This window comes from Sapajus apella, unplaced genomic scaffold, assembly GCF_009761245.1.
Source record: "Sapajus apella isolate SASKATOON/1434 unplaced genomic scaffold, GSC_monkey_1.0 scaffold96, whole genome shotgun sequence".
NCBI classification, from domain to species: Eukaryota; Metazoa; Chordata; class Mammalia; order Primates; family Cebidae; genus Sapajus; species Sapajus apella.
In genome coordinates this window covers 7463392-7481982 of record NW_022437036.1, presented here as the reverse complement: position 1 = coordinate 7481982, position 18591 = coordinate 7463392, and the positions used below count along the sequence as shown (strand labels likewise).

The following is an 18591-nucleotide window of genomic DNA, read 5'->3' as shown; positions in this document are numbered from 1 at the left end:
AGCTGGGATTACAGGCACGCGCCACCATGCCCAGCTAATTTTTTGTATTTTTAGTAGAGATGGGGTTTCACCATGTTGACCAGGATGGTCTCGATCTCTTGACCTCGTGATCCACCTGCCTCGGCCTCCCAAAGTGCTGGGATTACAGGCTTGAGCCACCACGCCCGGCCACTGTTATGGGTTTTAATAAGTCATTGCTTCTACCTTTTTTGAGGACCCCAGGCATGCACCACCATGCCCAGCTAATATTTGTATTTTTTTTATAGAAAAAGGGTTTCACTATGTTGGCCAGGCTGGTCTCAAACTCCTGGGCTCAAGTGACCTGCCCACCTTGGCCTCCCAAAGTGCTGGAATTACAGGTGTGAGCCACCGTGCCCGGCGCTGCTTTTTATTGGTTTTTCAGAGTGAACATTTGTTAGAAACATTGAAGTGGGATTACAGGCCTGTCTTGGTGGCTCACATCTGCAATTCCAGCACTTAGGAGGCCAAAGCAAGAGGATCACTTGAGCCCAGAAGTCCGAGACCAGACTGGGCAATAGAGTGAGACCTTGTCTCTAATTTTACATTTTTTTTTTTTTAAATGGGAATGAGTGTTGGAATCCAGTGGTGACCAGATTCCTTGGAGACTCAGTAATATTTTTTATGTGCTTGACAACTGTGTCTGGCTTTTTCTGCTCTCTAATTCTCACAGGGACACTGTGAAGTGGATTCTATTGCTATTATCAGTTTGCAGGTGAAGAAACAGATTTAGAGAAGTGAGGGCTCAGTGTGTGTATGAGAGGGAAGGAGGTCTGTTTCAGAAACCTTGCTTTTTCTCTGTCCAGCTCCTTGCTGCTCTCTTCCCCATACCAGCCCAGTAATCCTACTTTTAAAAACTATCTTAAGGAAATACTGTTTTTGAAAGGGGCAGGGGGATGTCTGCACAGAAAGTCCAGTGTTGTTTTTAAGACTATGTAAGTAGCAGCTGTTACCATGATTTAAAAATTTTTAACTGTTAAACATATTTTTTACAATGTGCTAGAATCTCAGTAAAGTTACATTTAACTAGTTTAAAATTATAAATATGGGCCAGATGCAGTAGTTCATATCTGTAATCTCAGCACTTTGGGAGGCCAAGGCAGCAGGATCACCTGAGCCCAGGAGTTCAGGGCCAGCCTGGGCAGCATAGTGAGACCCCATCTCTACAAAAATAAAAAATTAGCCAGGCTTAACACCTGTAGCCCCAGCTACTTATACTGAGGTGGGAAGATCACTTGAGCCCAGGAAGTGGAGGCTGCTGGGAGCCAAGATCGCGCCACTGCCCTCCAGCCTGGGTGACAGGGTGAGACTCCATCTCAAAAAAAAGAAAAAAAAAGATTACAGATATGAAGATAATCAGTAGGAGAAACTTAGGACATAAGTGAAGAGCAGCTCAGCTACACCTGGATTATAACGATACAGCTGTGCTCTTTAGACACAGACGAATTTGAACTAGAAGGGAATAAAAATCAACGGACCATTTTCAGAGCTGTGCTAATGCTATCTGGGTGATTGAAAATAAAAGAACTCTTGGTCGCTGCTTCTTTTTTTTTTTTTTTGGGACGGAGTTTCGCTCTTGTTACCCAGGCTGGAGTGCAATGGCGCGACCTCGGCTCACCGCAACCTCCGCCTCCTGGGTTCAGGCAATTCTCCTGCCTCAGCCTCCTGAGTAGCTGGGATTACAGGCACGTGCCACCATGCCCAGCTAATTTTTTGTATTTTTAGTAGAGACGGGGTTTCACCGTATTGACCAGGATGGTCTCGATCTCTTGACCTCGTGATCCACCCGCCTCGGGCTCCCAAAGTGCTGGGATTACAGGCTTGAGCCACCGCGCCCGGCCGGTCGCTGCTTCTAATGGGATAGCCATCCTTCTGCGTGCAGAGTCAGGCTGGGAGCTCATGCATTGTAGTGGCGGCAGGTAGCAGCCCCCAGTCTGAGCCCCAGACCTGCCCCTCCCTGTGCCCGTGGGAGTGACTTCACTTCCCTGAGCCTTGGATTCCGCATCGGTAAAGGGTGAATAATAGTTGTTTCTACCTGAGAATTGTTGTGAGGATTGAGTGCAGGCCCGGAACCAGGCCCAAAGGTTTACCACCTCCCTACACCAGGGCTTGGCCTACTTTGGGTGCTGATCTGAATGCTGGCCACAGATGCCACACTACTGCCTAACTGTGAGAACCGTTTTCATACTGAAGCTGGGGATGGTAAGAACTTTCTGAAGTGTCTACTTTAGGGAATGAGAACTTTGTTAGGATTTATAATAACTAGGGTTTTTAAAACATTGTTAAAACATTCAGATTTCATTGAGAATTCTGAATCATTATTATTGATAGTATCAACCCTTCATAACTTCTCACACCATGTGCACACCTGAGGGGCTCCTATTTCCGGGAAGAATCAAACCCCCTGCTTTTCTGAGCATACTGACAAGTCCTGAACCCCAGTGTGTAATGACAAGGAGCCCCTGCTTTCTAAAGAAAGAGCAGAGCTCTTGTTAACCTGTGGTTTACCTGTCACCTTTCTACCATGCGAATGGATCCCTAATCGAATCATATCTACTTTTTTAAAAACCACTTCACTAGAAAACGGTTCCAGCCCTCTAACCTGGCACACACAGGAGGGCGGCTCTGCACGCTGGTGGCGGGACTGCTTGTCTTTGAACTAGTCTGGTACTTAACTTACATTTTTTGTCTCCAACCGGTTTATTTTAGGCCAGTCCTTTAAACAGCTGAAAAACTGGGTAAACCTAGTTTATTTTTAATAGCTAGTCTACTATATTCAAACCCAAGGACCTTACCCAGAAGCACTGTTAAAATCAGTTCTTGTATCTTTGTTCAGTAGTTCCTGTCACTGGGTAGGAAGCTGTGTGTAGACACATGGCAGGGCCCAGCTATTGCTGCAGAGGGTATATTCACTTTGTGAAATGTTATCAACTTTATTTTTTGTGATTTGTGTACTTTTCTTTATGAATCTTATATAAAAAAGCTTTTTAAAAATTGATTCAACCTATGCTAATTGGATCATCACTAATTCCAGATTACTTTAAACATGATCCTCAGGCTTTCCCACCAGAGTTGAGGCAGCTTTCTAGTTGTAAAATTTGAAGCCTTTTTTGTTGTTTTTTCTTTTTACCTTTACATCCATCATGAGCATTTCCTTCCTCACTTTTCCATTTAATAGCTCGAACATCTCCTTCCCAGCCAGCGTTTGGTGTAGCACCTGGAGCATCTAAGAGGAAAACAAAGCCATACGGTGTGGAATCTGCTTCCCACTTCTTTTAGTATAAGTTCTTCTGTGCTATCATTTCCATTTCCTCTAGATGAGGTAGTCAATGAGAAAAGTAAAGGGGAAAGTCCAGGCTTCCTTGAAATCTTTCACTTGTTACATCTGATCAAAGGCTAGTGCTTTTGGGGGCAGTAGCATCCGGGTGGACCAAGGTCAGGGATCCCCATCTTTGTACTTGGATTTCATTTTTTTCATCCCTTTCTCCATCCCTTGTTACTCACTCGTATGCAGAGTGCTCTACGTGATTCTCTTGGAGTTCTTTGGATTGTGTTTTATCTGTAACAGCCCTCAGAGATGATTTGAAAATAGAACTTGCAGTGGATATGAGATTATAAGAAAAATGCTAACCAATTTCTGCCGGATTCATCATACGCCTCTATCTAGGCTGATTAGCTTGGTTGTTCAGGCTTGAAGCTACACTCCCTGTAGGAGGCAGTTCACATTTTACAAAGAGAAAATACTAAAGTCCACTTAAAAGGAGGTAACTGATTTCCCTGTACCTTTCAGAGAACCCATCTGAAGTATCGGACTTGCCACAAAAATATGACTAGCTTTAATATTTTCCGTCTTACAGAGCCTTTAGCACAATGCCTCGCACTAGTAGGTATCCTGTAGTATTTATCAAATAAATGAAGGACTTTCTAAAGATTTATGCTCAGCTTTCTCCAAAGTCTCTGAGGAAATGCAAAATGCAAGTACTTCTTTTTAGAGAGGGAACAAAAGCAGCCAGACTGACTTGGGCACATCTTTTAGCTAACTTCAGACCCCTAAAATCAGAGAACTTCCTGTCTCCCTAAGTGGAAGGTCCTGCAAAATGTAGAACATTTACAAAGCCAAAGAAACATAGGTAAATAGAAAAAAGAATCTTCCATTAAGAATAAATCTTCTGCTGATAAAGATGTATCCAAGACTGAGGAAAAAGAAAAAGCATAAATCTTCTGGGCTGGGCATCGTGGCTTACGCCTGTAATTCCAGCACTTTGGGAGGCTGAGGTGGGCGGATCACAAGGTCAAGAGATTGAGACCACCTGGCCAACATGGTGAAACCCTGTCTCTACTAAAAAGTACAAAAATAAGCTGTGCGTGGTGACACACACCTGTAGTCCCAGCTGCTTGGGAGGCTGAGGTAAGAGAATTGTTTGAATCCAGGAGGCGGAGATTGCAGTGAGCCAGGATTGTCCCGCATTCCTCCCTGGCGACAGAGCAAGACTGTCTCAAAAAAGAAAAGAAAAGAATAAATCTGGCTGGGCACAGTGGTTCACGCCTGCAATCCCAGCACTTTGGGAGGCTGAGGCAGGCAGATCATCTGAGGTCGGGAGTTTGAGACCACGCTGACCAACATGAAGAAACCCATCTCTACTAAAAATACAAAAATTAGCTTTGCACAGTGGCAGTATCATAGCCAATGAAGTTTAGCCGAGGCACGATTATTGCTAATTGAAAACTTTTCCCAATACCCCGCCGTGATGACTTGAAAAATACAAAAATTAGTTGGGCATGGTGGTGCATGCCTGTAATCCCAACTACTCAGGAAGCTGAAGCAGGAGAATCGCTTGAACCTGGGAAGCAGAGGTTGCAGTGAGCTGAGATCGCACCATTGCACTCCAGCCTGGGCAACAAGAGCGAAACTCCATCTCAAAAAAAAGTAAATCTTCTCCTGCTGTTGTTGTTGACCTAAAGAGGCATCCATACCAGTTGGGTCATTCTTACCTTTTAGTCGGTTCAGGGTCACCCAGTAGTGTTGCTCTGGGCTGTGGATGTCTTTGGACCACTGGAGCATGTCTTTTGCACGGATATCAGTCAGTATGAACTCTACAAACTTTCTCGTAAGTACATAGTAAGCACTTCCAAAATAAATAGTTAAGTTATGGGGTGGTTTATCTTTGAATCTGTTATTTGGAGATGCGTAGGTGTGTCCTTCAGGAATGGATTTGAGATGACTTTGACTTGTCTTGGATTTAATATGTGGTGGTTGGATTACTCCAGGAGTGATATTTTTATCATTCCATTTGCTTCTGATGTAGTGTATGATTTCTTTGTTGGTTTTGATGGGAAAATCCTGTCCACAAAGATTAATGACATAGTTCCATTGAAATTTGGAATGCACTAGATCTTTCATACAATTAATATCTGCCTGTAGTCTTGTAAAGCCAGCATAAGCCACCTTCTCTCTCTTGGATGATATAAAAACGTTTTCAAAACAGTTAACCAAGGTTTGCACAGCAGTCTTAAACTTCTTTGGGGCCTTTTCATCAACATGAATACAATAAACATTTTGAGGTACATAAATAGCTCTGAGAAGCTGTACAAACATGGCCAGCTCCTTATGAATAGTTATAATATATGCCAAAGAGAAATTGCCCTCTTCTGCAGACAGGGGTCTGGTTATGAAATGGAGCCCGTGAGAAATCCTGGAACAGTTTCCTGTTGTGTGTAAATGAGCATGTATTTTGGATTTATGAGGGATTTTGCAAAATTTTGCAATTTGGAGGGCCGCCCCTTTCCCTTCAAATAAAGCGGAACACAGTTCATCTGGGTAAAAGCCACATTCTACTACTTCTGGATAGACAGGTTCCTCCTCTGGTTCTGCAGGAGTTGGATTCCTTAAATAAAAAAAAATGAAGATGCAGATAACTGCGCACACCGTAAGTCCAGACTTTGTGGCTCGAAGCTGGCTCATGTCTTGACCTCCAAGTGCATTCTTATTACCATAATTTGAGTATTTTTTCCTTTAAGCTTCCTAAAAGAACAACAGATACAGTTTAGGATGTCATAACTCTCCTCCGCAATTTTATTGAAGTATACTAAACTACATATACACACCCATGGAACCATCACCACAATCAAGATAACAAGCATTTCCCTCACCCCTCAAAGTATTCTTATGCTCCTTTGCATCCTCTCTTTCCATCCCCATCTGTGGCAATTGCGATATGCCATCATCTGTGTCACTATAGATTAGTTTGTCATTGTGTGTTTAACTGTTTAAGAAACTGCCAAACGGTTTTCCAGAGTGGTTGTGCCAGTAATGTATGATGGTGCCATTTATTGTATATCCCCATGCATACTTGCTGTGGCCAAATGTTTTTTTACCTTTTAATGAGTATGTAATGTTAGTTCCCTGTAGTTTTACTTTGCATTTCCCTAATGACTAATAGTGTGGAGCATATTTTCATCTTATTGCCCTTATTTAGGGAGATGAAAATCTCAAATACTTATTTTGGACATAGACACTGACCTGTTCTGTATTATTCAAAGTTCATTGTATGCCATTACTCTGTATATAACACTAAATCTTTCCAACAAAAGAAGTGACAAATTAAGAGGAATTTTATGATTATACACTTAAACCTGTTGACGTGAGTTTCTGGGCCAGGCATAGTGGCTCATGCCTGTGATCTCAGCACTTTGGGAGGCCAAGGCAGAAAACCACTGGACCCCAGGAGTTCAAGACTAGCCTGGACAAATAGTGAGACCCCATCTCTACAAAAAATCTAAAAATTAGCCAGATGTGGTGGTTCCCTGATTATCCCATTGCACACCAGCCTGGGTGACAGAGTGAGACTCTGTCTCCCAAAAAAAAGAGAAAAAAAAACTCCAAAGAATGACCTTTGCATATAATAATAATTAATTAATTGAAACACTTTTGGTCACTTTTTGCCACTGCTACACGTATTCATGCACCTTTATAGACTCAAGACAGACAACTGTATGATTATCAAATAATGTTATTTATTAGATAAAGATATCTTGTTTTTAATCTATGACATCTTTCCTACAAACAATTCAGAAGCTCATTTCTTTTCTCTTTTTCTGCGAGACAGAGTCTCACTCTGTCACCCAGGCTGGAGTGCAATGAGATAATCAGGGAACCACCACATCTAGCTAATTTTCCGTTGCATCTTGTTCCTACTTCTATTTGTAAAAAGCCTGTGTACGTTCAACTGGTGTTTGAGCTTAGACTGGACACTGGTCCCTTGCCTTTCCACATGATTTTTATAAATGCTGTTTGGATAAAGCCTCAACCAGGCAGCATTTTGAGTTATCCTTGTGTTCTTAAACTCTGAGCCACCAAAAACTATTAACATTAATTTTAGATTTTAAAGATGTTGTATTTATTTTCATTGTATAGTTTATTTCTACCCATCATGCTTCAAAAATAACAAGCAGCCACTGCCCAGGTATGTCAGGCTACAGTGTGTTCCACTGGCTCAGTAAATGCTTTTTGCCTCAAACATGAAATCTTATAACCTAATTTTAAAGACATTCTTATAAATTATGTAATATATATTTTTATAAACATAAAGCCATCATAATTTATACATTTTATATGAGAGTTCTAAAATAAATAAAACCTGATAATAGAAATTGAATAGGAATGAAAAATGTTCTTGAAATGAAAGTAGGCCAGGCGCGGTGGTTCACACCTGTAATCCCAGTACTTTGGGAGGCCAAGGCAGGTGGATCACCTGAGGTCAGGAGTTCGAGACCAGCCTGGCCAACATGGTGAAACCCCATCTCTACTGAAAATACAAAAATTAGCCAGTTGTGGTGGCATGCGCTTGTAATCCCAGCTACTCAGGAGGCTGTGGCAGGAGAATTGCTGGAACCCAGGAGGCAGAGGCTGCAGTGAGCCAAGATCGTGCCACTGCACTGCAGTGAACTGAGATCATGCTGTTGCAGTGGCATGGTCTCGGCTCACTGCAACCTCCACCTCTTGGATTCGGGGGATTCTCCTGCCTCAGCCTCCCGAGTAGCTGGGATTACAGGCACCTGCCACCACACCCAGCTAAATTTTGTATTATTTTGTTGGCCAGGCTGGTCTCGATCTACTGATCTCAAGGGATCCACCCTCCGTGGCCTCCCAAAGTGCTGGAATTACAGGCGTAAGCCACCGCGCCTGGCCTATTTTGTTGTTATTGTTATGAGAATTTCTCTCTTGTTGCCCAGGCTGGAGTGCAATGGCACAGTCTCAGCTCACTGCAACCTCTGCCTCCTGGGTTCAAGCGATTCTCCTGCCTCAGCCTCCCAAATAGCTGGGATTACAGGCATGCATCACCACACCCAGGCTAATTTTGTACTTTTAGTAGAGACGGGGTTTCTCCTTGTTCGTCAGACTGGTCTCGAACCCCTGACCTCAGGTGATCCACCTGCCTTGGCCTCCCAAAGTGCTGGGATTACAAGCCTGAGCCACCATGCCTGGCTATTTTGTTTTTAAGCTGACTGTGAAATCATTCTGTTCCTCCTGTCACAGAAGGGAGTTAGCCCCTCATCACTGTCAAATGATACCCCATGTAAACTTAGCTTTGTGCAGAGCCCAGGAGATTGGGTATTTTCAGTAGTTTATAATAATTAAATGAAGACAGGCCCTAAGTGTAGCCCATTGTCCTTTGGGAAAATACCCAGGCTAAGTGTTTTTCTCTCCCTTATATAGACACAGGGACATGGCCAGTTCAGTGTTCACCTGCTGCTGCCTTCTACCTCGGTTCCATCAGCACAGCTTTCACCGCGGCCCAGTTAAATCTTCCCTCTGGCTCAGGTTCATCGTGAAACCTCAGAATGAGTGCCTGCTGGACTGCCCTGTTGAGTGGAAACCAGGGTCCCCAGCAGTTGAGTTTGTCATTGTTTCAATATAAGCTTTTTTTTTTGAGACAGGACCTCACTCTGTCACTCAAGCTGGAGTGCAGTAGTACGATCACAGCTCATCACAGCCTCAACCTCCTGGGATTTGGCGATCCTCCCACCTCAGTCTCCCCCATAGCTGGGACTAGAGGCTCCTGGCTAATTTTTTGTAGATGGGGTTTTGCCACACGAGCTATAAAAAGAAAAACTTGTTCATGGCTGGGCCCAGTGGCTCTTGCCTTGTAATCCCAGCACTTTGGGAGGCCAAGGTGGGTGGATCACAAGGTCAGCAGTTTAGGCCAGTCTGGCCAACATAGTGAAACCCAGTCTCTACTAAAAATACAAAAAATTAGCTAGGTGTGGTGGCACGTGCCTGAAATCCCAGCTACTTGGGAGGCTGAGGCAGGAAAATCGCTTGAACCCAGGAGGCAGAGGTTCCAGTGAGCCAAGATCACGCCACTGCACTCCCACCTGAGCAACAGTGTGAAACTTTGTCTCAAAAAAAAAAAAAAAAAAAGCACTTAAAAATTGACGTATAATTACTGTGTGTGTTTATGGAGCATAAAGTGATGTTTCAGTATCAGCACAAGCTTTTTAAGGCGGCCAGGCCCTCTATTGTAAATGCAGCCTTTGGAGATCTCGCTGCTGTTGCTGTCACTTGAACATAGCATCTAATGGGCAATATGAAAATTCCTAGAGGAAGAAACTTTTCATGGCCTGGTATTTTTTCCTTTTTTTTTTTTTTTTTTTTGAGACGGAGTTTCGCTCTTGTTACCCAGGCTGGAGTGCAATGGCGCAATCTCGGCTCACTGCAACCTCCGTCTCCTGGGTTCAAGCAATTCTCCTGCCTCAGCTTCCCGAGTAGCTGGGACTACAGGCGTGCACCACCATGCCCAGCTAATTTTTGTATTTTTAGTAGAGACGGGGTTTCACCATGTTGACCAGGATGGTCTCAATTTCTTGACCTCGTGATCCACCCGCCTCGGCCTCCCAAAGTGCTGGGATTACAAGCGTGAGCCACCGCGCCCGGCTTATTTTTTCCCTTTTAAAGTAATGGTGAACAGCATTTTCAGTTTTGCAAACATTTCCTAGCAATTCTTAGTGATTTTTTGTTGTGGCTGTTTTATTTCTATATTGTGAAGTCCACTTTTTAATGAAAAAATAATGGAAGTTTAGTTACTAAACGTGACTTTCTATCACTAATTTCCACTAAATATAGGTGCTATTTTCTAAGTGTGGGGAATATGTCTCTCATAAAAAAAGTTGTCATACTGAGTTTTTGAACCATTTTTTTCCTCCATAGAAAGATGTTTAAGATACTTATTGTAAAGGCCCTAGGAAGAGTGGCCGTTACCCTGTGTGTTCTGGAGCAGGTGCTACTGCAACCGACCTATTTTTACCAGTCCGGCGTCCTGTTTCCTTGTGTATGACTAGATCACAAAGTTTCTAAAATTTGGGTGTTAGCCTGGACAATATAGTGAGACCTCATTTCTACCAAAAAAATAAAAATAAAAAATTAGCCAAGTATTAGGGGTCTCAAAATTAGCCACATCTGTGGTCCCAGCTACTGGGAAGATCATGTGAGCCAGGGAGGTTGAGGCCGAAGTGAGCCATGATCACGCCACTGCACTCCAGCCTGGGCAACAGAGTGATATCCTATCTCCAAAATAAAATAAATTTGGGGGTTTGTGTGTGAGAGCATCTCAAGACTTTTTTCGGGTACTACCTTTAAATTGTCTTTCCTAGACCTTGTGTATTTTAATAATCTTTTAGCCCTTCATATCTGCAGCCTTTGAAAAGTAGCATTGTTAAATATGTATATAGTGTGCAGTGAAACAAAACAGCTTCCAAGCAGCAAATGATGTTAAAATCATACATTCAGTTGACTGAAGCCATGTAGCATCCAAGAGATAACATCTTTCAGTGGAAATAATGATCAAACTTATGGCCAGGATGGTGGTTAACTTTTTAGTGCCAGAATCTGCACAAGAACAGGAATGATTTCCAGTTAATAATTCTCAGAGAGGAATGATTTTACATTTTATGTTTTTGTAGAAGGTTAAAGTACTTCCAGGGAGTGGTTTCAAAACACATTGCTCTCCTAATGAGAGCCGGTGCCTGTGTTCTTTTTCTCTTCTAATTTACAGTCTTGCTCTCCCCACTCCCAACAAGCCTTCACAGCCAATAGCCAAAGTCAGCAGTATGGGTTTGATATCACATTACCTCCAGAACAGTTCATTGAAGGATAGTCTTTGTGAATTTGTTATGATGATATTTAATTTGATATGATGATAAAGACTTTTTAGGGAGAGTTGGCAGCATCCCATATATATTCTTTTTGCTGAATTTTTTATATTTCTATATTTTAAAGGTAATTCCTATGAGTAAGTAGTTAATGGATGGGTACCTCTAAAAGTGAACTCAAACTATTTTGCCATATATTGTAGCATATTACTGTTTTAGAGCATTAACATTAGCTTAACCAGCATAAACAGCTGACTTAGCACCCAAATAAAGTTTTTGAGCGCTTCACTCCTTGCAGGGGTTGTGAGGGGCTCATTATTGCATTGACCTTATTAGGAACCTCATATTTAGCTTCAGGTAATGGGCTTTGAATCAGGGCTTTCACATTAAGTTCACAATCCTAGCACTTAAGGAGTCTGTGGGGCAAGTAATGGAAGCTCCCTGAGTGTCCATTTTCTGGACTGCAGACATGGTGTATGTTAGTGTTTGCCTCAAGGACACTGGGAGGAGGTGAGGAGTGAAGGATGTGAGTTTCACACTGAGCCTGGCCCCTGGAGGTGCTCCGTGCTCATGGGCACTCAGCTCTCAGAGTAATGCAGCCTAAAACTGTAACTGCAGGTGCTCCCTCCACTTGTCCGCTAGTCCCTGTAGCCACACAACGAAAATGTGGTGTCCTTTTCTCTCTGAGCTTAAAATGCTGTCCAGAGCAGCCTCAGTGTTAACACAGTGTTTTCTTGAGTTATTTGCATTATGAGTTGGACTGATTTTGAATTCAAAGCTATCTAACTGTCTGGTAAAATGGATGTCTTTCACAAAATGCTTATTGCTAAAACATATAAATTATTTTAGCTGTTTTGATGGAAATAAGAAAACTTTATTTTAGGATATCCTCTCAAAACAACCACAAGAAATAAAATATTTTATTTCACAAAATGAGAACTGAGGATTTGGACATGGCCTTGAATTTGCCTCATGTGAGGAGTTAACAAATGATGGCATTTTATATTTAAAAATCGAGTTGATGTCATACTGGGAGAATATTCTACTTTTATTTTCTTTGATTTAAACAAAAAGTAGGGACTATTTTTGAGAGAAAAAGATACCTGCAACACCTACATTTCAAATATTACTCATATTCTAATATTTTAAAACCATAGAGAGGGCAAAGAAAAACATAGTCTACTTCAAAAAGTATACCTGTGGCCAGGCATGGTGGCTCATGCCTGTAATCCTAACACTTTGAGAGACCGAGGTGGATACTTGAAGTCAGGAGTTTGAGACCAGCCGGTGAAACACCGTCTCTACCAAAAATCCAAAAATTAGCCGGGCGTGGTGACATGTGCCTGTAATCCCAGCTACTCCGGAGGCTGAGGCAGGAGAATCGCTTGAACCAGTGACCTGAGATTGCCTCACTGCACATCAGCCTGGGCGACAGAGTGAGACCCTGCTCTCCCCCCGCCGCCGCCGCCCCCCCCCCAACACACACACAGTGTACCTGCTTAACCTTTGCCATTGGTGGGTCCTGCATAGTTACTGAAGCGCTTACCAGGAGAAGCCCCTTGGTTCCTGGAGTGGGGTTCCTGGCGCATCAGGGCCCAGCCCGACCTTTCTCTCCCATCGGTTCCTTCCGGCAGCGGCACCTGCTTCAATCACTTGAGCAGAGTTGCTTGGTAGGTTTTGCTGCCATATATCCCTGGAGAGTTTTATTCCTCTTGGTTCTGACGTGCAGACTGAAAAGTCGTTGCTGCTTTTGCTTCTCTGAGTATTTCCTTGGGACCAGATCCCTCCTGAAAACCCAAATGAGACAACAGAAGATGGCTGGCGCAGATGAAGGGTGCACAGTCAGAAAACTGCAGGATGAAATTGTGGCATTCATGGGTCAGATTCTTGAAATGATTTTAAAAACAGGAGGCATGATTTAGTTATCAGGCCCTCTTTCATTAAAGGATTAAATAAAAATCACTTAAAAATCCTGTTTCTCCATAAATAGCATTCAGAAAAATCCAGACGTTTCACAAGGCAGGGGCTGAGCCTGCTGTATGGTCTGTAGCGCCCCCACGGGTAAGTCTGCGCCATAGCACGTGGTGAAGGTGGACTGGACGCAGATCTGTTATTTCACTTCTTGTCTTGCATCCTACCTCTGGAAGGAGGAAGCCGTTCTAAGCCAAACAGCAGTAGGAGAAGCAACAGAGGAAATGCTGGGGAGTCTTGCCTACATAAAACGTTACACTTCCATAGCGCTGAGGAAAATGTCAACATAAAAACCAAACATATTGGAGGAGCTGTTGCACCCATTTTTATTGACAATAAATGGACAGAGGGTAAAGAGGCTTTATGTATAAACCTCGTATACAGATTGACTAAAGTAAAACATTTAAAAAATGAAATCCCTAATAAAAGGACATACGGTATAATTTACGAAACAGGTATTGTGAATGCAGTGGGGTTTATGTTTCTTAATCCAAGCCAAAAAGGAGCTGTCTCCCTTGCCATTCAGATTAGCATAAGTTTCTTTTTCTTTAAAACATTTGGTGTGATGGGCGCGCTCATGTATAGGGATGTATATTTCATGCGAGCTTTTGGGAGACTGCATGGCTTTAAAATCTCATCTTTTTCCTACTTTGAAATCTTTCCTTAGGCTCTGTTCTTATTCATTCAGCTGTTATTCGCTGCATCTGTTGTGGGCAGAACCCTAGGCTCCCACCATGGAACATGAAGACAAAATGCCTCCTGCTTGGGGCTGACAGTGTAGCGGAGGGAACACACTGTTGTAAAAGTCAGTACAAACATGCAGACGTCTACTCATTTACTCTGAGCCATGGGAACAAAAACAGGATTCTGTGATAGAGAAAGGAGCACATGTCAGAAGTGGAATTCCTGGGTCAGAGATGCATGCAGTCAGCTGTTCACTGCTAATATTACTGGTAAGGACAAAGATTGGGAAGCCACTATTCCATTTGTTAGAGTGATATAAATATCTGGGTACATTAGCATATTGCTCCTAATTTGACCACTGTTCCCTCTTGGCACTTTCCCTACTGGCCTTTTTAAAAATACTTTTAAAAAGCATCCAGAGGACTTATGAATATAAGTATACAATTACTAGTTTGCTTTTTCCTTTAACTTATGATAAGCATTTTCTACATTGCCCCAGACTCTAAAATAACCATATAATCTCCCTTTCTGGGAATGTATTATGATTTTTTTAACCATTTTCCCCATTTTTTGGACATCGGAGTTACAAGTGATAAAGGGAATGAAGATAACATTTAAAATAGATATATAATTTCTACTGTACAATAACAGTACTCAAGATAAATGCACTAGCAGGAAGATACAGTGTTTTTTCTGTTTGTATAATACATATTATTTACCAAGGAGGTGGGGAGCAGGTCCCCATGGGCCAGCTGTGCCTTTGCGGCAGCCCCACTCCCATCTCCTCAGCAGCCACTGTGCTTGTTTTCCCTCATCCTTCAGGGATGAACCACTGCAGTCTGATTTCTAGGGTCAAACATGTACCCAGAACGCGTGATGGGGCCCCTCCCTAGCGGTTGAGGGGGCTCTATGCCCAGTCTCCAGGGGCATTCCTACTAAGGTTCAAGCCATTGATGCTCTTGAAGGTGTGGGTTTGGTGCTAATGGATCTTTTGAATTTTTAAGAGAAAGAGCAAGATTGCTCAATTTCTAATGTGAGGGGTTCCTAACTTCTTATCGTTAGTGCCAGTTCAACTTTAAAAGTACATTTAAAAGTACAATAAGTCTGGGCACAACACAACACAGCTATATGCAGAATAAGGTCCATGGCCTCTGATCAGATCTAGAGGAAGGAGACTGCTGACCCTGACACTGTCATAAGGAGGAGCAGCAAGGAGTGACAGAGAGAAGCAGCAGCAGAAACCTGGGAGGAGAGAAAGAGAAAGGAGGGGGCAGCACCAACAGGGAGCAGGTGCTGGTTCCTCCCCACCCCTGGGCCGAGGATGCTGGAGCTGCAGCTCCCACTGGGCCTTAACTGCTACCTGGTTCTGTTCCTGCAGATTCTTTTTCATTCCTTCTCCAAGGAAGAGACCATTTTCCAGAGCCAAGGGAAAGCTCCACTCAGACCTCCGATAGCGTGAGACTTCCCAGGGACCTCCTGTAGCAGAGTAGGCTGTTCTTCCTCCTGCAGCCCAGCTCTCTGCAGTGACGGCTAAAAACAAGCTCCTTTCTTCAAGGGTTGTCCCAGTTAAATGCTAGCTTGGGCGCCTGCCTCAGTCATTGATAGAACTTCTCTATTGCACCACCCTCAGGGATTTGTTGGTCCAAAATTTATCTTCAGTCATGAAAACTTACCCTAGAAAGAAAGCTGATCTTAACCTGAAAATCACTTTTGGAAACAAGCAGCACATTAATTAACCAGGCTAAGGCAGGGACTGAGGGAGGGTCAGCAAATGCTTGTTGATATCTTCTGTGAATTTGGGAGATGCTGGAAAATCTTTGGCAACTTTAGGGAAAAAAGTACTTTTATGGCTTTTCTTGTGCTGATAATGCTTTCTACAAAAGAGATTCCAGGCATAGTATGTCTCTTATTGTTCTGGGCACAGTAGGTCTGTAAAAATTACTGATCCAGTTATTTAAAGAATTTGTTATTTGGTTGCCTACCTTGATGTTTTTCAGAGGCAGCGTCTTATGGAGTAAGTAAATATTTTAGTTAATAACAGACCTTATTTGGCATACTTTTAAATATCTATGACTAAACATTTAATAGAGTTTTTCATAGGTACCAGAAAAAAAAATTTGGCTGATCCACTCAGTATGTGGCTCTTACAAGTCACAGTTCCTACTCTAATCAAGGTAGCGTGGTGCTGACATGAGGACGGGCATATAGATCAATGGAATAAAATGCGGAGTCCAGTAATAAACCCTCGCATGTATGGTCATTGATTTTTGACAAAAGGGCCGAGACAATTTGATGGGGGAAAGAATAGTTTTTCTCCACAGACAGTGCTGGGGTAACTGGATAGCCACATGCAGAAGAATGAATTTGGACCCTGACCTTACATTGAATGGAAAAATGAACTGAAAGTGATCACAGACCTAAATCTGTGACTTAGATCTGTAAGTTTTGGTTACAAAGCACTTAGGAGAAACACAAGAGTAAATCACAATCTTGGGTTAGGCAATGACTTATTAAATATGACACAAAAAACGTGGTGGTAGAAAATTGGTAAGTCCAATTTCATCAGAATAAAACACTTTTATAATTATCCAGTGTTAGACATTTTGTTGTAACAGTCTTGGACTAAGACAGAACTTATATCCAGAATATGCTGTGTAAAGACCTCTTAGAACGCAAGATTGAAGAGACAATACAAATAGACATGGACAACTAGAAATGGAAAAAGGATTTAAGCAGACATTTCTCCAGAGAAGGTATACAGATGGCCAGTTAACAGGTGAAAAGATGCTCAACATCATTGGTCATTTGGGAAATGCAAATTAAAACTACAATGAAACAGCACTTCACACCCATTAGGATGGTTATAACAAAAGAAAAACAGGCGGGGCACGGTGGCTCACACCTATAATCCCAGCACTTTGGGAGGCAGGTGGATCATTTGAGGTCAGAAGTTTGAGACCAGCCTGGCCAACACGGTGAAACCCTGTTTCTACTAACAATACAAAAATTAGCAGGGCTTGGTGGCAGGCACCTATAATCCCAGCTACTAGGGAGGCTGAGGCAGGAGAATCGCTTGAACCTGGGAGACGGAAGTTGCAGTGAGCCAAGATCGAGCCACTGTAATCCAGCCTGGGCAACAGAGTGAAACTCTGCCCCCACCCCCCAAAAAAAAGAAAAGAAAGAAAAATGATGACAGGTGTTGGGAATGGTATAGAGAATCCTCAAGCACTGCTGGTGGTAATGTAAAATGTTGCAGCCATTTTGGAAATGCATCATTTGAGGAAAGGCATTTCCTCCAAAGGTTAAATGTAAAGTTAACTTGCAGGATTGGAATGATTGACCATAAATGAAAACATCTGTCCACAAAAGACTTCCACGTGAATTTCTTAGCCAGAAAGTGGAAACAACTCATGTGTCTGTCAGCTGATTCGTAGATGAAACTTTATTTGGCAATAGAGAGAAATGTAGTTCTGATCCTTACTATAACATGGATAAATCTTGAAAACATATGCTAAAATCTAGTCGCAAAAAACCCCACATATATTATATGATTTAATTTATAGAAATGTCCAGAAGAGGCAAATTTGTAGGATGGAAAGATGAGTAGTTGTCTAAGACTGAGGAAAAGGAGGATGGAGTGAGTGCTAATGGATTATGGGATTTCTTTTGGAAGTGATAAAAAATACCCTAAAGTTAGATTATGGTGATGGTTGCACAACTCTAAATATACTAAAAGCCATTGAATTGTACATGTCGTTATGTTATGTAAATTAGATTTCAGAAAGCCTGTTTGTTCAAAAGGCCAGTTAGGCAGCAAATGCACAAGGTGCTGAAGCTGTTCCTTTTAGAGCCGACTCAGCATTCTGTGTCCTGAGAGTTATACTGTGAGCTAAGAGACAAAACATGATTTCTGCTTCCCCCACCCCTAAAAAAAGGTTTGGGAGATCAGAAGATATAAAACAGAAACCCAGAATGCTCTTCTAAGAGTTAGCTACAGAGTAAATAAAAGTTTGAAGAGACTTCCTCAGGCAGGAAAAAACAAGTTTCATAGACAGGATGGTAGTAGTAAGCTCACTGCTTCTCCATTTTTTATTTTTAAGAACTCCCCACCTAACTCACAGAGGGCAGAGACTGTCTTAAATACAGAGCCTTAAGCAGTGGTTTGCAGTTTTCCTTGAAGAGGTCCTTCACATCCCTTGTTAGTTGATTTCCTAGGTATTTTAATCTCTTTGTAGCATTTGTGAATGGGAGTTCATTCATGACTTGACTCTCTGTTTATTAAATTAGTTAAACTATTGTGGAAGACAGTTTGGCGATTCCTCAAGGATCTAGAAATAGAAATACCATTTGACCCAGCAATCCCATTACTGGATATATACCCAAAGGATTATAAATTGTTCTGTTATAAAGACACATGCACACGTAGGTTCATTGTGGCACTGTTCACAATAGCAAAGACTTGGAACCAATCCAAATGCCCATCAATGATAAACTGGATAAAGAAAATGTGCCACATACGCACCATGGAATACTATGCATCCATAAAAAAGGATGAGTTCGTGTCCTTTGCAGGAACATGGATGAAGCTAGAAACCATCATTCGCAGCAAACTGACGTAAGAACAGAAAACCAAACACCACACGTTCTCACTCATAAGTGGGTGTTGAAAAATGAGAACACATGAACACGGAGGAGAAGGAACATCACACACCAGGATATGTTGGGGGATGAGGGGAGGGATAACATTAGGAGAAATGCCTAATGTAGATG

General features: G+C 42.4%; 2 protein-coding genes and 1 pseudogene across 2 annotated transcripts in view; 2 read left to right on the top strand and 1 right to left on the bottom strand.

Annotated features, from left to right (window-relative positions):
• LOC116535812 (beta-1,3-galactosyl-O-glycosyl-glycoprotein beta-1,6-N-acetylglucosaminyltransferase 7) overlaps positions 1 to 6414 on the bottom strand; it is a 7342-nt gene extending 928 nt beyond the window's left edge. Inside the window, exons 1-2 of the mRNA XM_032257217.1 lie at positions 5011 to 6414; positions 3149 to 3244 (exon numbers count right to left, since the gene is read on the bottom strand). Of these exons, the coding sequence (XP_032113108.1) occupies positions 3149 to 3244; positions 5011 to 5980 (1066 nt within the window). The 5' untranslated portion in view covers positions 5981 to 6414. The remainder of the gene's footprint in view (positions 1 to 3148; positions 3245 to 5010) is intronic.
• Positions 1 to 18591, top strand: part of RTF2 (replication termination factor 2) — a 54127-nt gene that overhangs the window by 27222 nt on the left and 8314 nt on the right. The gene's annotated exons all lie outside the window — the stretch shown is intronic.
• LOC116535830 lies at positions 4677 to 4864 on the top strand (annotated as a pseudogene).